This window comes from Pyxicephalus adspersus, chromosome 2 (assembly GCF_032062135.1).
Source record: "Pyxicephalus adspersus chromosome 2, UCB_Pads_2.0, whole genome shotgun sequence".
Taxonomy (NCBI): Eukaryota; Metazoa; Chordata; class Amphibia; order Anura; family Pyxicephalidae; genus Pyxicephalus; species Pyxicephalus adspersus.
The window spans coordinates 4574837-4591917 of NC_092859.1; the positions used below are offsets into that span (position 1 = coordinate 4574837).

At 38.7% G+C, this 17081-nt stretch overlaps 1 protein-coding gene across 1 annotated transcript; it reads left to right on the plus strand.

Annotated features, from left to right (window-relative positions):
• The first annotated feature begins 8446 nt into the window (after positions 1 to 8446).
• Positions 8447 to 9373, plus strand: LOC140322242 (olfactory receptor 11L1-like). Its single transcript, XM_072398828.1, has one exon. The coding sequence runs from the start codon at positions 8447 to 8449 to the stop codon at positions 9371 to 9373; it is 927 nt and encodes a 308-aa protein (XP_072254929.1).
• The last annotated feature ends 7708 nt before the right edge of the window (positions 9374 to 17081 follow it).

Consider the following 17081-nt stretch of genomic DNA (forward strand, 5'->3'; position numbering starts at 1 on the left):
CACAATACCCGATGATTGGGGATGGTACGGTACATGGAATCTCTGCTCTACACCTAGGATCTCACAAACTCTTTTTAGGACCTTACCCGTAAAGTGAGTTCCCCTGTCTGACTCTAGGACTTTGGGGAATCCCCATCTTGACAGCACCGCTGTCTAGAATGCCTTAGCCGTAGCTGTAGCCGAGTCTTTCCTTAGAGGCAGAGCTTCCACCCATTTTGAAAATACATCAACTACAACCAACAGGTACCTGTATCCCCCAGGGGCACTTGGTAACGGACCCACAAAATCTATCTGCAGATTTTCCCAGGGTCCTTCGGTTAACGGTACTCTTGCCAATACTGGTTTCTGCCCTTTTGGTCTAGGATTCATCTCTGCACAGATTAAACATTCCTGTACCACCTGTGTGACCGTGTTGTTAATCTTTTCCCACCAGTATTTAGTTAGAATAAGTTTTAAGGTACCCTGAATACCCATGTGTCCTGCCAACCTATGATTCTCCCGGGCTAAATCCCTCTGATGTTGGGCCGGTACAACAAACCCAAGACCCTCTGCAGTATCCCTCAATAAAAGATTATTTTGTAATACATACCTCGGTGGAGCGTCTTCAACTTTTTACCTAATTCGTCCTTTTACGTCCTTGATGAAATCATCCCTATCTTGTTCTTCTGCTAAGCATGGGGCAGGTTCCTTTAAAACTGGTAAAAGCTCAGGTATACTGGCCTCTTTTCCTTGCTCCTCAGAATCATGCTCCTCCCAGAGGAAACTTGGCTCAGAACAGCTGGTCTAAATCTTTAAAAAATAAAAAGACAAAAAGTAAAAGTAAAGAGTAGTGTTGGTCGACTAGCTCACTATTCGATTCGTCAGCTATTCGCTCGAATAGAGCAAAATTATTCGAGTGGTCGAATGTCAAAGTCGAACACCATTAAAGTCAATAGGAGGAAAATAGGAGCAATCAGCAGAGTTTTACTATGCTGACAGCTCTGCTCCCCTGATCACTCCCGCACCCCTAAAGGAGCTGTGACATGTGTTCTGTATCTGTTTTACATGTCACAGCTCCTCTAGGGCTGCGGGAGTAATCAGGGGAGCAGAGCTGTCAGCATAGTAAAGCTCCGCTGATTGCTCTGCTCCCTGATTGGCTGAGGAAAGGGAAATCCTGATGATGCTTGAGCTGTCATCAGGGTCTCCTATTTCTCAGCCAATCACAGAGCAGTAGAGGTGATGAATGGAGATACGTATCTCCATTCAACCTCTATTGCTCTCGTATTGCCTGCGGTTACAGCTAATTGAAGGTACCTGCAAGTTCCCACGGTCCGGGAATCCCACAATGACATTATGATTCATAATTTCATTGTCGGATAACCTGTAAAAAATAAAAAAAAAAGTTAAAATAAAACATATACAAATTAAATTCATTTAAGATTAATTTTAATTTTTTTTAAACTTTTTTTCTCCCGAATTTTTGCTGTCGAATCCCGTGTTTTTCGGGTCAGGTCTATCCGAATTGGAACAGCCATATTCGGGTCGAATATAAGGACAACCTGAATTCAAACATCAACCCTAGTAAAGAGACCCTATCACTGGGCTATCCATTAAAAGTTAAATACATCTGTAAGGGTATATGTATTCATTTATTTCGTACAAGGTTTTCACCTGTAAAAGTCTACCTTGTGTAGACCAAAAGCCCAAAAGCCCTGAAGCTTCAAATGGGTGCCAACATCTTGGTTGGGATGACTCATTATAATATTCTTCCTATAAATACATAACCTTAATGCCTTAGAAGGGACATGACGCATGACTGCAATTAACTTAAGTAATAAGGTCATAAAAAGTCCTTAAATATACAGTAGTAATAGCCCAAAGATTGTTGAGGTGAGAGGGGGAAAAAGGCATAAAAGTAAGGAAAAAGCATATTGTTTATCTTGTATAGAGAGTGTTGTGGAATGGCTATTAGAATTCATTCTCAATGATTCTACTCGTTGGCCTACCCTATCTGACACTGGAGTAAAGAGAGAAGAACTTTGGTTTGGTGATCCCTCCGGACCATCAGCTGAAAATATTGGTTGTTGTTCCATCATCATCCTGTCCCTTTGCTCCTGTGTCAAATTGGCCCAGGCATCCCTGTTATCATAGCACTGATTCACAACTTGACTAACAGTTTGTGCTTTCCAGGATAACATATCCTGCTCTTTTTGCCATAGTTGGGTTTTAGAATCCTCCAACTCTTTCTTAAGTGATGCAATAACCGGTTCCTTTCCAGTCTCTTTCTGTTCTAAGGCAGCAATAGATTGCTCTCTAAGTCTGCATCTCACTTCACATTCATCCAACCTATCATGCAATTCATTATTACATTCCACAAGCTGGTAAAATCTTCCTTCAGCTCTTCACATTCACATTCACTAGGCTTACCATTTGGATCCACTATAGAGACATTCTTGTTACAATTCTCCAGCTGTTCTCTTAACTGATTTCTTTCCGTATACCACTGAATCTCTTTCTCTTCTGATATCTCTTTCATTTTCAGTAACATTCTCAACACATTTGCCATTCTTATTTTCTTTCCTTTCTTAGATTTTGGCTTACTCTTCAAACATTCATTACGCTCATTACATTGAACCACAAGATCATTGAACTGATGTGTTAAAGCATCTCCTGCCAGAGACTTGTAGTCTGTAGAGGCGTACTTCTGAACAAAGCGTGCCACTATGTCCATTGTTATGTTAATTAGGCACACAGTGCTAAATGTTGGTTAACAATAGACTTTATCTAGTTACCTAAAGACACACAAGAAAGTAACCACACCTACATACAACTACACAACTAGCTAGACAACCAAACAGCTGTTTCAACTTTAAAACCTGGACTCTAGTCCACTAAGGAGTTCCAGACACACAAACACTCTGTGTATCCCCCTTAACACAACTGAATTCCAACCCTCACACAACGATTCCTATTCGAATCACAGATCCAGGCCAGAGGGATCTCTTATTGGACAGAAAGGCCATTTCCTTTCCCCGTGAGTAAAATATAACTATCTCACCCACAGTTTTTCCTCAAAGATGTCTGGTTTTATCCTTTAGATCTACAAGGGTATATCAGTTACCAAAGGATGATCAGTCCTTTACCTTGCCGGCTACACCGAACAGCTAAACAGGCCTAGTATTCAAAAATACAGTACACATCTGCAGCACAAATACATATACCCCCAAAGATAAGGATTTTCTACTCACCAGATACACGCATCCGCTCACAGATGAAGTATTTCACAGGACCTTCTGTACCACTCACGCCTGGATTTTCAGCTCACGAACCAGCGCAAACATATATATATATATATATATATATATAGCAATATACACAAATATATATATATAGAAAATACTTTTAATATTAAATCCTCCCAAACTCAACTTTATTTTATTTTTTTAACTATTAGAAGATCTGTTTACTGGTGTACCTATCTAAAGGATCATATCAATCAATGATAATGACATGTCGCAGTGCAAAAACAAAAAACAAACAGCCAATTTTGACAGATTGTGCAAGTGCTAATTGCAAGTGAATTTCCATAACCTGTGCGCTTAAGTTTGTGCATATATAAGGGTGTGTTTTAACTTGCTTTTTCCTTTTGTCTTTTTCTTTTTTTGGAGGGGCTTTTGTTTTGTTTGTTATCCTAATCTATGTTGCTGCATTTGTTACTTTGCTTACTATTTAGCATAATAGCTTCTTTTTTTACTTTTTTTTACTTTGAATGTTTAAATGTCTATTTTGCAATTTTGAAGTCAATTTTAATGCTATGGTTATTGTGTTTGTGGCCAAATTGTTTGATTGGGCTGGCAGTGAGGAGGCGAGTGTACGAGCGTACTCGACTTTGGACCGGGAGAAACCGGCTCGCTGGAAGCGCGAAAGTACGCGCGACCAGCGAGCGCGGATTTCATTGATGAATCATGGACCATTTCATTGATGTGTGCCATCGCAATATAAAACACTGTTCTGTCCAGCGATGTCATTTGCAACAGCCAGGAGAACTAAGATAGCAGCAGCCCCTCCTTCCCTTTAGCTGTGCAGCCTGATGGATTTATAGCATTCCTATCATCCATTGGTAGGCTGTGCACAGCTGAAGGGGATTCCAGAGGCTGATCAGCTCCTGACTCAATCCTGCACTACTATTGGCTGCTGGGACTTTATAGCATCTGCTGGGCTTACCTGTGTTGGAGTGATTTTTTAGTATTCTGTCACTGGCCTGTGCCTGTTCCTGACTATTCGTTGAACTCTGCCTGGACCGACCTCTGCTTGTGACCCCGACTCTGTTTGTACCCTTCCCTTTGTACTTTGCTTGGTGGACTGATTTCCTGTGTTTTGACCTCGGCTTGCTTTTGGATTTCCTGACATTCTGTACTCTGTATTAGTGGGCTCCGGGTCAGCTGACGGCCTATCTTCAGACACCATCCCTTACGCACCAAGTCCGAGTACTGGGAGACGCAACCAGTCTCCTGAGGCTGAGCGGGGGCTGCTATAGGCAAAGACTGCAGCGATAGATTGGGGGTGTCTGGGGAATACTTGTACTGACCCCGGTCTTACACAATAATGTTTTATTATTTGGCAAGTTTATTCTCCTCATTTGTTTGTATTTGGTCAGTTGACCCTGGGAAGTAGTTCACAAAACTTTAGTGAGAAGGGAACAGGGAGAATGGAAATGAGTGTGGAATAGCAATTGCTGTGATCTGAAGCATGAAAAATAATATACCAGGTTTGTCCCCATATGTAAATTTAAATTTTGCATCAATTTATATAATTTTTTTGTGAAGAGATTGAAAGATTTTGCAGAGGGAAAATTTCCCCCTGGTTTGGTCTTACAGTTTTTCAGGAATTTTTCAATTTAGGTTTTTAGCTAGGTGCAGTGGAAGTGTCACGTTAAAGGTGCAAGATGTTACTAGAATGATTTTCAGGTTGGAGATATTTCAAATGTTTTGAATGCTATGATGAGATTAGAGATTGGTATTTGTGGCCTGGAAAAACATCTCTTTTTATATTCACCCATCCTCACAAGAGGATGTAGGCCAGGATAGTAGAAAGGAACAATGTAATCATTTGGGAAATAAATCCTATTGTAACTTTTAAAACCAAATTGGGTTCACTCTAAATTTTGCTGTTCTTTACTTGACCCACACAAGAACATTCTATTTACAATGTAGCTTATTCAACCTTAATGTCCGATTGTTTCTCTCATTGTACTGAACATAGAATTCCTGTTATTGATTGGTTGTTGGCCTAACCTTACAGCACTAATCAGTTAGTAAGCCATTTTCTTCAGGTTTTCGGGTCTTTGGACTTTCCGTAAATGCTCCAAGTTGCACCTCAATCAATGCTAGGCAAGTTGACACCTTAGTCAATTATCCTGAAAGTATGTGTTGATATTCACATGGGATATAACTAAATAAAGTTAGGTGATAAGCAATTTTGCTACATTTTTGGGAGCTGACTGGCTCCTCAAGTGGAACTAAAGTCCCACTTTTAACATGGGCGATTCAGTCAGGTGGTCATTACAGAATGGGACAGGTGATGTCCCTTCTGCAATATTTGCTCTTACCTGACTTATAGCTCCTCCCCCATCAAATTTTGCTGAGTTGCGTAAGACAATCTTCCTTCTCTTGTGCATTCTGGGAATTACTAAGCTCCCACATGCTTTCTCCTCATCCGTTATGCCATCCCAGCACAACCAATCAAGCTGGTCAAAGATCGTCTTTGAAAAGTAAAGAAGAAGGAAGATGGTGGAACCCTATGATAGAATGGAGGTGGGAAAGTTATCACATGTTTAGTCTTGCGTAAACTGTAAAATATTTTCATTTGTTCCTGAGACATATTGGCCTGTGACAAGAATATGTTGGCCTGGGGATAGGTTGGCTAAAAAATGTGACCCATGTAGGATATGCTATGGGGCCACATTAATTGGCAGACATTGAAAGACACCATAGAACCACAAGGAGGTTAGTGTTAGGTTGTACAGTAGGCCAGAATAAAAAGTTTGTGGTTATAAACTGCTTGACATAATTCACTGATTGTGGTTTATAAACTAATATCTGTCCCAAGGAATATCTCCACTCAGGGACCCCATCCTGGCATATCATATTAGTATTGGCCCAGGAGCCAATGGGTTCCATTTCCATTGCAGCACTTCCTTAGCACTTCTCTAATCTACAAATGTTTTATTAAACAATGTGGAGTGGTCCAGAAAAGGATCAAACTATGACGTGCAATGGATAGACTGTGTGAACTCTTTATAGACGGAGTATTCATAGGTTTGTTACCACCATAATAAGTGAACCCCATCATTTCCTTAAGAAATTAATCTGCGGCACATAAATGTCACACATTATTATTATAAATTGATATTGTATTGTGTGTTATTGAGGTTTGTGTTTAAGTTACCTCAGAGACTTACTCTTACAGGAGAATCATTAGAGATAAATATACACCTATGTTACCAAGCTTCATAGAGGAAGATTATACACAGAGGAATATTGTTATTGTATTGTGTGTTATTGAGGTTTGTGTTTGAGTTACCTCAGAGACTTACTCTTACAGAAGAATCATTAGAGATAAATATACACCTAAGTTACCAAGCTTCATAGAGGAATAATATACACAGAGGAGCCAGTGATAGTCCATTGGGACGTAATAATTTATCTCTTAAACTATAAAATGATTGGAAATAGTTGAGATCTGTAGACTGTGGATGTCCTTGGTTGATTTTCATTTATTACCATCAAATCATAGGGTAGGTAATTGTAAAGATTTTTTTACTAATTAAGCCAAATTTCATTGATAAAAATACAAACAGAACAGCCCTCTCATTGAAATAACACTTTATGGATTATTTTTGGAACTTAGGTAAGACTGTAGATTTAATACTTAATATATATTATATGGCATAGTCACTCAATGGCAAGTTTTAGAAGTAGCCACCTTGTCACTTTACCAGGGAGAGGGCACAAAAAGTAAAGAACATACAACCTGTGCTGGTACCATAATGTTCAAATGTAGACTCACCACTCTAAATCCTTTTTTTTATAGAAGTTTTAAAGCTTAATGTTGTTTGGTGTATTTTAAGTGGGCTTATTTGTGGCGTGGTGTGGCATTACATGGTTAGCATTTTACACATTTTCCTATGTTACAGGTTTTCCTATAAACATAATGGTAAAGACTAGACCTTTTGATAATGTGGCTGCTGTACGTCCACACTTTTAATAGAACAAGGACTGGGCTATCAATTTCTGGTTCATGGGAAAACTTGGCACACGGCTCAGAGGTTGTTTTTTTTTTTTGTTTTTTAAAATTTTTTTTTTTGCTCCAACCACTTTCTGGGACCTAGTTGTTGTCCTTCTTTTAAGACCAATTTAGAAGAGTCCTTGTGTCCTCTAGGTAACCTCCAAGCATTCTCTGGGACCCAGCTGGAACCTTTTTTAAGGCCAATGCAACAAAATCTTTGTATCTTCTAGGTAAGCCCCAAACCACTTTCTAAGATTCAGCTAATATCCTTTTATAAGGCCAATGGAGCAGAATCCTCATTTTCTCCAGGCAACATCCAGCTTTTCCTTGGGACCCACTTGGTATCCTGCTTTAAAAGTCAATTGATCAGAGTCGTAGTGTCCTCTAGCTGAGCAGCAACCACTTTTTGGGTCCCAGTTTCTATCCTGATTTAAAGACCAATGGAGACCAATGGAGCAGAGTCATCATGTCCTCTAGGTAACCTCCAAGCACTCTTTTTTAGGACATTGTTAGGTTCCTGTTTTTCTGGACCATTGAAGATGCTATTGAATGAAATTAAAAGTATTATTCTTTCTAAAAAATGATGGCACTTTATATGGATATGTACTCTTTCTCCTATAAATCTCAGCCACTTAAAAAATGCAATCAATGTTGACTCGTATTAGCAATCCCTTTTAGCTCAACTTACTGTTGGAGTGGGGTGGACAATGCCATAGTTAATTATAAGTAGTATTTTGGGCCACATTCATAGTGCATACAACTAATTTTGAGTTGTGGTAAACAGTTTTGACTTTGCAGTATCAGCCATCTTAATATCTTAAAAATAACTGCCAATACCAAAAACTGTACCAAAAACCTAATTTTACAGATTGGTAGTTAGCTTTGTGAACATTTAGGTACTACTATAAAAAACAAATTGTTTATAAATACAATTTTCTCAATATACAGTATCAAATGGACAAATAAAAACGGTGACCAGAAGAAAAAATGGAATGGAAGGCCTAAACAGTTACAATCATTTTCAATACTATAAAACACAGGTTTATGGCACAATGGGTGGATGCTCTTGAACAAGCCAAGGTGCAAATATTGTCCTTATATCACTGATGGTGCTTGTTTCTTAGGCATTACCTAAATATTTCACTTTTCTACTTGACAGGTCATCCTCTTGGCTTTCAGAATGTGTAAAAACAATCAAACAAAGGTCACAGAGGTCCATCTTCTTGGATTTCAAGGTTTAGACAACTTCAAACCTCTATTTTTTACCATTCTGCTTTTAGTTTACATTGCAATAGAGACTGGAAACTTTATTATTATTCTTTTAGTGTCAACCAATTGTCATCTAAAACTTCCAATGTTCACTTTTCTCCAACACCTAGCTCTTGCTGATGCCCTATTAGCCACGTGTGTTATACCAATGATGGCAGAGGTAATATTAAACACAAAAGGGCAAATATCTGTTGTTGGTTGTATCTTGCAGATGTATTTTTATTTTAACTTTGGTTTTGTGCAATGTTTCCTCCTTGCTGTAATGTCTTATGATCGATATGTAGCTGTTTGTAACCCTTTACATTACAATTTACTTATGGATCGTAGAATGTGCTTCCTGTTGGGTTATGGTTGTTGGGTAACAACTTGGAGTCTCTCATCAAGTGAATTTATTTTGATAGCTCAGTTCCAGTTTTGTGACTCCAATACAATTGATGACTTTTTTTGTGATTTTGGTCCAGTTGCGGAATTGGCTACGTCGGACACATCTATTGTACAATGGATAGACTTCACATACTCTGTCCTTGTCCTTTTCTGTGCTCTTACCTTTATCATCGGAACTTACATCTACATTGTTATGGTCATTCGAAAGATTTCATCATCTGTTGGCAGACAAAAATCCTTTTCAACATGTAGTGCCCATCTGACTTCTGTGGGTGAATATTATGGATCCTTAATCAAGATTTATGTGACTCCGTCCAATGAGATGTTACCTAACTTAAACAAATACAGCTCTTTGTTGTATATTGTGGTAACCCCGTTGATAAATCCTATTATATATAGCCTAAGGAACCAGGAGATAAGGCAAGCTCTTAAAAAGATGTTCAAGAAATTTTAGGAAGGTAATTTTTATAATTATGAATTTAGTGAATTTTTAGAGAAGAATGAAAATTATGAATTATATTTCCTTTTAAATGAAAACTGACCTTCATTGCATGAGGTGGACTTTATATGACTTTTAAAAATATATTGGAAAAAGTATATTCCATGTCAAAGTTTGAGCTCCCCATTTTACCTCTACATTGATTGTCACCCAATAAAGATTGTTTTGTAAGCCATTCACTGTTCAATAGCATAGTACAAAGTCCTGACTTTTAGGGCAGTCGCAGAAATAGCCAACAATGGGTCCCTGTGCAGATCTGACTTGGCAGTTGGCTGAGGAGGGTCCCGGGCCCTTGTGTAAGGGCAAACTCTAGTCCAAGTCTGGAATTTCAGTAAGAGAGTCAATTTAGGTCTCATTTGAAGTTATTCTATAGTTCTGTTAAAACTGTCTTTAACAGCATGGACTCAGAAGGCTAACCCCCCTCAAGACCACCCCCTCCTCTTCCATGGTTCCTGGATTTTCTACATTAATTCATCCTTAATGCATCCTGCCCAAAAAGTGTTTAAAAATAAACTATAAAATAACCCATGCACACACATATGTAAACTAGGATTGTGCGGCACATACTGGGTATCGCTGCAAACAATGGAAAAAGAAAAGAAATGAAAGAGAATTCTAGGTGCTTCATTCATGAATAACTCCAATGAGGTGTAAAGACATTTAAAGCTTTCCCTATTGATAATTTTGGGTACCATAGTTCTTTCACCATTTCAAAGGCTTACACAGTTTTAAGACTTGACATACTGGGACAAGACTGGAAAAGTTGGACTTATCAGTTGACAAATATTATCAATCCTGAACTAGAGCTCTTTTAGGTTTGCTGGATCAACCAAATTCTCCAACATTAGTAGCAATACTGGGCAAACATATACCAGAGACATGGAGCACAGATGTTGTACTACAAGAATTAAGATCCCAGGTTTGTCTGGTTTCTCTTTTACTTAGATTATCATTCCTAGGCCATCTTTCAATTAAAAATGGTACAAGAGAGCAGCCATAGTGTCAAAGTCTATGCTGTGAATTGTTGTAATCTATGTTGTCTTGATGTTGTGCACCAGGACCACCAAGTTTGAAAATACAGGATTAACCACAAACCTGAAATAATGGCAGTCTGTTACTAGTATGTAAACATGTGGTTGGGAACCATTTTTTTTTTTTTTGACAAAATGTGGGTTTCACATTAAATACCTAAATTATTCCCACTCCTGGGTTCTCTGCTATATGACCCTGACCAATGTGGTCCATACATAGAATTGCAGAAGACCTGGCCAGGATGTGTTTGGAGCAAAAGCTTTGTGGATCCAGAAAAGAAAGTTATCTTTTTCATCATGCTGATGGCAGTCTAATATATCGTAGGTTCATATTTGATAAAGAATACCTAAACAACAAATCACCATGATAACCTGCGGACAACTAAAGTGATAGATGAGAACCTACGTGGGAATGTGTCACTAATCTAATCACTATTGATCATATTTTCTTTTTTCTTGGCAACTTTAAAAATTGGTAAATTGGTACACATTTCTGAAGAAATATGTTTTATCCATGAATGTTAATATAAGTATAACTCTGGTATTAATTACCTCTCATAGACATCTTAGTACACCTCCCAACGATGCCCACACTTGTTTTGTTCTCTTTAGATCAATGTTTCTCAACTTTTTTAACATTGGGGGACCTTTGAATTAATTTTGAAGTCTTCACAGAATCCCTGCTTTAATTACTATATCCACAGCCCACAGTACATTAGTGTGGTGGTCCATAGGAAGAATGTCATCCTTACAGATAGCCAAAATGATCACTGGCATCTATTAAACTGACCCCTCAGTCTCAAATTGATCATTGCTCAAGGAATCCCTAGCAAACTCTGAAGGAACCCTAGGGTTTCACCAAACCCTGGATGAGAAACGCTGCTCTAGAAGAAGGGCTTCACCTTTTTCAGAAATCATCAATGTTCATCAATATCTACTTTCTGGACTGAGATACTGGGTCATGGATGATACAATTATGTAAATTCTGGTGTCTGCGAACATAGCCTAGACCTATACACATATCTAATAAAAAGCCCACTGTAGCCAGTCCCAAGGTTAGAGGCTGCAATAAGTTACAACATTGACAGAGTGATCACTTGGGGAGTGGAAACTGAGGCCATACGTCTCACTCTACTTGCAGCTGATTATTACACCAAATGCAACACAAGAAAACTGTATAAACAAAACGGGACTGTATCATCAAATGCCTTGTTCACTATGGTAAAGTAAAAATCAAGTGAAGTCAAGTCCATATTGACGGCCATTCTCTGTCAAACAATGGTGACCCAATGATGAACCTGGTGGCTAGCCATTTGAAGGTTTGTAATCATGTTTGTAACAGTCCAGATGATTTACTGAGAGTAAAGAAAGAGAAACCCATTAGAGTGTTATGTTGTTGTCCCTTTTCTGTCTTAAAATTATGAAATGGGTCGAATCAGTATTATATGTAGGTTAAAAGTGATAACAAATGCCCCAACCCCACATAGGCATGGCATGGGATAAAACTTTTTGACTGATCAATATCTGCCTTGACACATTTCAAAATAGTGATTGAATTTGGGTTACTGAGCTTTTGATCTAGTAAGTCCTGGGATACGACCCCAACATTTAATTTACACGGGGAGTCTATTTGATATTTCTTGCATGCCAATTGAATTTGAGTAATTCAATGTTTTTTACCTGTAAGATTTCATGAAGTACACCAGAGAGCCCTTAAGAAACCTTTCTTATTTTTACATCATTATTGGTAATTGGGTATTAATGGTAATTGGACAATTACACTAATTAATCCTAATGGATTGCCAATATTTTTCCTTTTGTGGTATCTTTCCACACTATAAAGAAATGCAAGCATCTGACATACTAATGAATCAGCCCTGCAGACTGACCAATTCCCGCACATCGTGAGATGAAAATACTCTAAGCCAAAAAGGTAATTGACAAAAGACCTTATTATAAGGTCGGTAGCTCCAAAGAGTTGTGTCCCAAACAAAACATATGAAGAGAAATAAAATGTATTCACTGTTAGGAGGTAAAATAAAATAATTTATTTTATTTAAGATATGCAATTTAATATTAGTACTTTACAGTGTGGTTTAGGTATGCAGCATAGAAATTCGATCTAAAAGCTTGTAGCTCTAGAGTTCTTTTGTCCAGATCCCCCAAGTGTCTGAAAAGAAAAAATAAATATTGGTTACTGGTTTTGCACATCCAATCCATATTGATGTGTGTTGTAAGCGGTAATATGTTGTTGTATATAAACACAAGGCTTTGAGCTCCTCTGGGCCAAAAGAACAAACAATCCCCTGTAAAGCTATATTGGAGTTGTAAAGTTTTAAAGTCTAAGTCTATGTTAATGTCTTTGTACCAAGTGAAAATAGTGAAGGAGCTTCACTGTAAATGTAAAAGATCTGCATTTCCCAACCACGGCTCCTTCCAGGGGTTCCTTGAGCAATTTGCTGTTTGTTAAACTCACCAGGTAAGCACAATAATCTTTTTGGCTATCTGTAAGGGTGACATTCTTCCCAATGGCCATCAATGTAAGAGGAATTCATCCCACTGACCACCACACTAATATACTGTGAGCTGTGGATATAGTCATTATAGGAGGGGTTCTCTGAAGACCTGAAAGTTATTTCAAGTGTTCCCCCTTTAAAAAGCTTTAGACTGTTCTGGATGAACTCTGCATTTAGGATTGTGAGAAAGATTTATTTGTATTTATTTTTGTCTTCTGTGTATTTTCAATTGCCCTTTTTAATATGTTAGTTTATTTGGTCCTTGGTCAGATTAGTATTTTAAACTTTCCAAGGCTGCAAAATGTTTCCTAACTGATTAATTTCATGTTTTTCAACTGAATACTGAACTGAAGAAAATGTTTTTCCTTTATTTTCATTAGCGTTAAGATTTTGCACGTTTACATTTACATTCTTGTAATATTTAATAGCATTTATTTTTCAACCTAAATGTATTAGTTGAGCTCAATAAACTAAAAAGTTTAGAGGTTGTGTCTCAAAATAACATAAAACAATGATCTTGGTCAATACTCTGGCTTCACCAGGAGATGGTAGTGTGTCCTCATGGAAAGTGTGTAACAAACTCATGCTATTGGAAACACAAGGCAGGAGTTGTGTTTCTATGTAACCTGTGTAACAAGTGCCATCTACTGGTGGTCAGAAATAATGCACAAAAATTCAAGGGCAAGTGACCCATCATAACCTACTCAAAAATACAACATGTAACTGTAAAAAGTTTAAAAATGATATCTGGATACTGAGCACATTTGTGTGATTTTAATATGTTTTGATTTGTAATAAATTTTATTAAATAAAAGACACCATGGATTTATTTATTTGCATTATTTTTATTGTCATTTCTATTAATTGGTGTTTTAAATGTTAACAATGACAGTTACCCGGGGCGCAGAGTCTGTTTTCAAGTCTTCACCAGCAAAGGGTTGATGGCCCGGTGACCCTATTGGCCACCGGACTACTTTGTAGCAGGGAGAACACCAAGTCCCGGCTCCCCGGCTCTCTCCACCAGGGGCGAATGGGACAAGGGGCTTGGGTGTAGGGACAGCCAACATCAGGTACTGGGTAGGATGCTGGCAAGAGGCAAGGTCTAGACAGTCTGAGGTCTGGGTAGATAGCAGGTAAGTGCAGTTCAGGCCCAAAGCAGAATAAATGTATTAGTTGAGCTCAATAAACTAAAAAGTTTAGGCGTTTTGTCTCAAAATAACATAAAACAATGCTCTTGGTCGATACTCCGGCTTCACCAGGAGATGGTAGTGTGTCTTCATGGAAAGTGTGTAACAAACTCGTGCTATTGGAAACACAAGGCAGGAGTTGTGTTTCTATGTAACCTGTGTAACAAGAGCCATCTACTGGTGGTCAGTAATAATGCACAAAAATTCAAGAGCACGTGACCCATCATAACCTACTCAAAAATACAACATGTAATTGTAAAAAGTTTAAAAATGATATCTGGATATTGAGCACATGTGATTTTAAATGTTTTGATTTGTAATAAATTTTATTAAATAAAAAGACACCATGGATTTATTTATTTGCAATATTTTTATTGTCAATGACAGTTACCTGGGGCGCAGAGTCTGTTTTCAAGTCTTCAGGAAAGGGTTGATGGCCCGGTGACCCTATTGGCCACTGGATTACTTTGTAGCAGGGAGAACACCACGTCCTAGCTCCCAGGCTTTCTCCACCAGGGGTGAGTGGGAAAAGGGGCTTCGGTGTAGGGACAACCAACATCAGGTACTGGGTAGGATGCTGGCAAGAGGCAAGGTCTAGACAGTCTGAGGTCTGGGTAGATAGCAGGTAAGTGCAGTTCAGACCCAAAGCAGAAGTTAGGGCCAGGGTGAGGATAGGCAGCAGGCAGACAGGGTCAGGCTGAGGTCAGAAATCCAAAAGGCTAAATGTTGCATATAGCTAAGCATATTTCAGTTAGCAACCTAAGGATCCAGCAACCATAGCTTGCAATAAGGGTGATATAAAAAAAGAGTAGCAAACAGTAGCAGGACAAGATTGGAGCCAGGAACTAGTCTGCTCATAGGCTGCAGCACGTACTCTAAAATCCCAAATCCTTATGAGAGGCATGACAGTTTCACTCAATGTGTTAGGAAATGCTCATGTGGCCGACAACTCCGTGGTGTGTGCCATTGCAATATAAAACACTGTTCTGTCCAGAGATGTCATTTGCAACAGCCAGGAGAACTAAGATAGCAGCAGTCCCTGCTTCCCTGTGCAGCCTGATGGATTTATAGCATCCCTATCATCCACTGGTAGGCTGTGCACAGCTGAAGGGGATTCCAGAGGCTGATCAGCTCCTGACTCAGTCCTGCACTACTATTGGCTGCTGGGACTTTATAGCATCTGCTGGGCCTACATGTTTTGGAGTGATTTTTGAGTATTCTGTCACTGGCCTGTGCCTGTTCCTGACTATTCGTTGAACTCTGCCTGGACCGACCTCTGCTTGTGACCCCGACTCTGTGCCCTTCCCTTTGTACTTTGCTTGGTGGACTGATTTCCTGTGTTTTGACCTCGGTTTTCTTTTGGGTTTCCTGACATTCTGTACTCTGTATTAGTGGGCTCTGTAGGCAAAGACTGCAGCGATAGATTGGGGGTGTCTGGGGAATACTTGTACTGACCCGAGTCTTACACAATAATGTTTTATTATTTGGCAAGTTTATTCTCCTCATTTGTTTGTATTTAGTCAGTTGACCCTGGGTTTGGAAGTAGATCACAAAACTTTAGTGAGAAGGGAACATGGAGAATGGAAATGAGTGTGGAATAGCAATTGCTGTGATCTGAAGCATGAAAAATAAAATACCAGGTTTGTGTTTCTCCCCATTTTCCCCATAATACACTAGGTTTGTGGTTCTCCCTATTGTCCCAACAGGTAAATTTCACTTTATCAATTTATATAGTTTTTTGTGAAGAAATTGAAAGGTTTTGCACAGGGAAAATTCCCCCCTGGTTTGGTCTTACAAATTAAAGGAATTTTTCAATTTCGGTTTTTAGCAAAGTGTGATGGAAGTGTCATGGTAAAGGTGCAAGATGTGACCAGAATGATCTTGAGGTTGGAGATATTTCAAATGTTTTGAATGCTATGATGAGATTAGAGATGGGTATCTGTGGCCTGGAAAAATATCTCTTTTTTTATTCACCCATCCTCACAAGATGAAATATTTAAAGTTCTTACCTATTTTTAACACAATAAAAAGGCCAGGATGGTAGAAAGAAACAATGTAATCATTTGGGAAATAAATCCTATTGTAACTTTTAAAACCACATTGGGTTCACCTTCCCTATTGACTTATTGTACAAATGACAACTTTAAAAACAACAACTTTAAATTGTAGCTTATTCAACTTTGTCCGATTGTTTTTTACATTGTACTGAACATAGAGTTCCTGCCATTGATTGGTTGTTGGCCTAACCTTACAGCACCACCAGTTAGTCAGCCACTCTCTCCAGGTTTTCGGGTCTTTGGACTTTCCCTAAATGCTCCAAGTTGCACCTCAATCAATGCTAGGCTAGTTGACACCTTAGTCAATTATCCTGAAAGTGTGTGTCGATATTCACATGGGATATAACTAAATAAAGTTAGGTGATAAGCAATTTTGCTAATTTTTTGGGAGCTGACTTGCTCTTCAAGTGAAAATAAAGTCCCACTTTTAACATGAGCGATTCAGCCAGGTGGTCATTACAGAATGGGACAGGTAATCTCCCTTCTGCAGTAAATGCTCTTACCTGACTTATAGCTCCCCTCACCCTGTCAAATTTTGCTGAGCTGCGTAAGACAATCTTCCTTCTCTTGTGCATTCTGGGAATTACTAAGCTCCCACATGCCTTCACGTCATCCGTTATGCCATCCCAGCACAACCAAATCAAGATGGTCGAAGATCCTCTTTAAAAAGTAAAGAAGAAGCAAGATGGTGGTACCCTATGATAGAATGGGGGTGGGAAAGTTATCACATGTTTAGTCTTGCGTAAACTGTAAAATATTTTCATTTGTTCCTGAGACATATTGGCCTGTGACAAGAATATGTTGGCCTGGGGATAGGTTGGCTAAAAAATGTGACCCATGTAGGATATGCTATGGGGCCACTACTATTTAAA

Excerpts from the sequence above, each read along its gene's own strand:
- LOC140322242 (XM_072398828.1), top strand. The coding sequence starts at position 8,447 with ATGTGTAAAAACAATCAAACAAAGGTCACAGAGGTCCATCTTCTTGGA.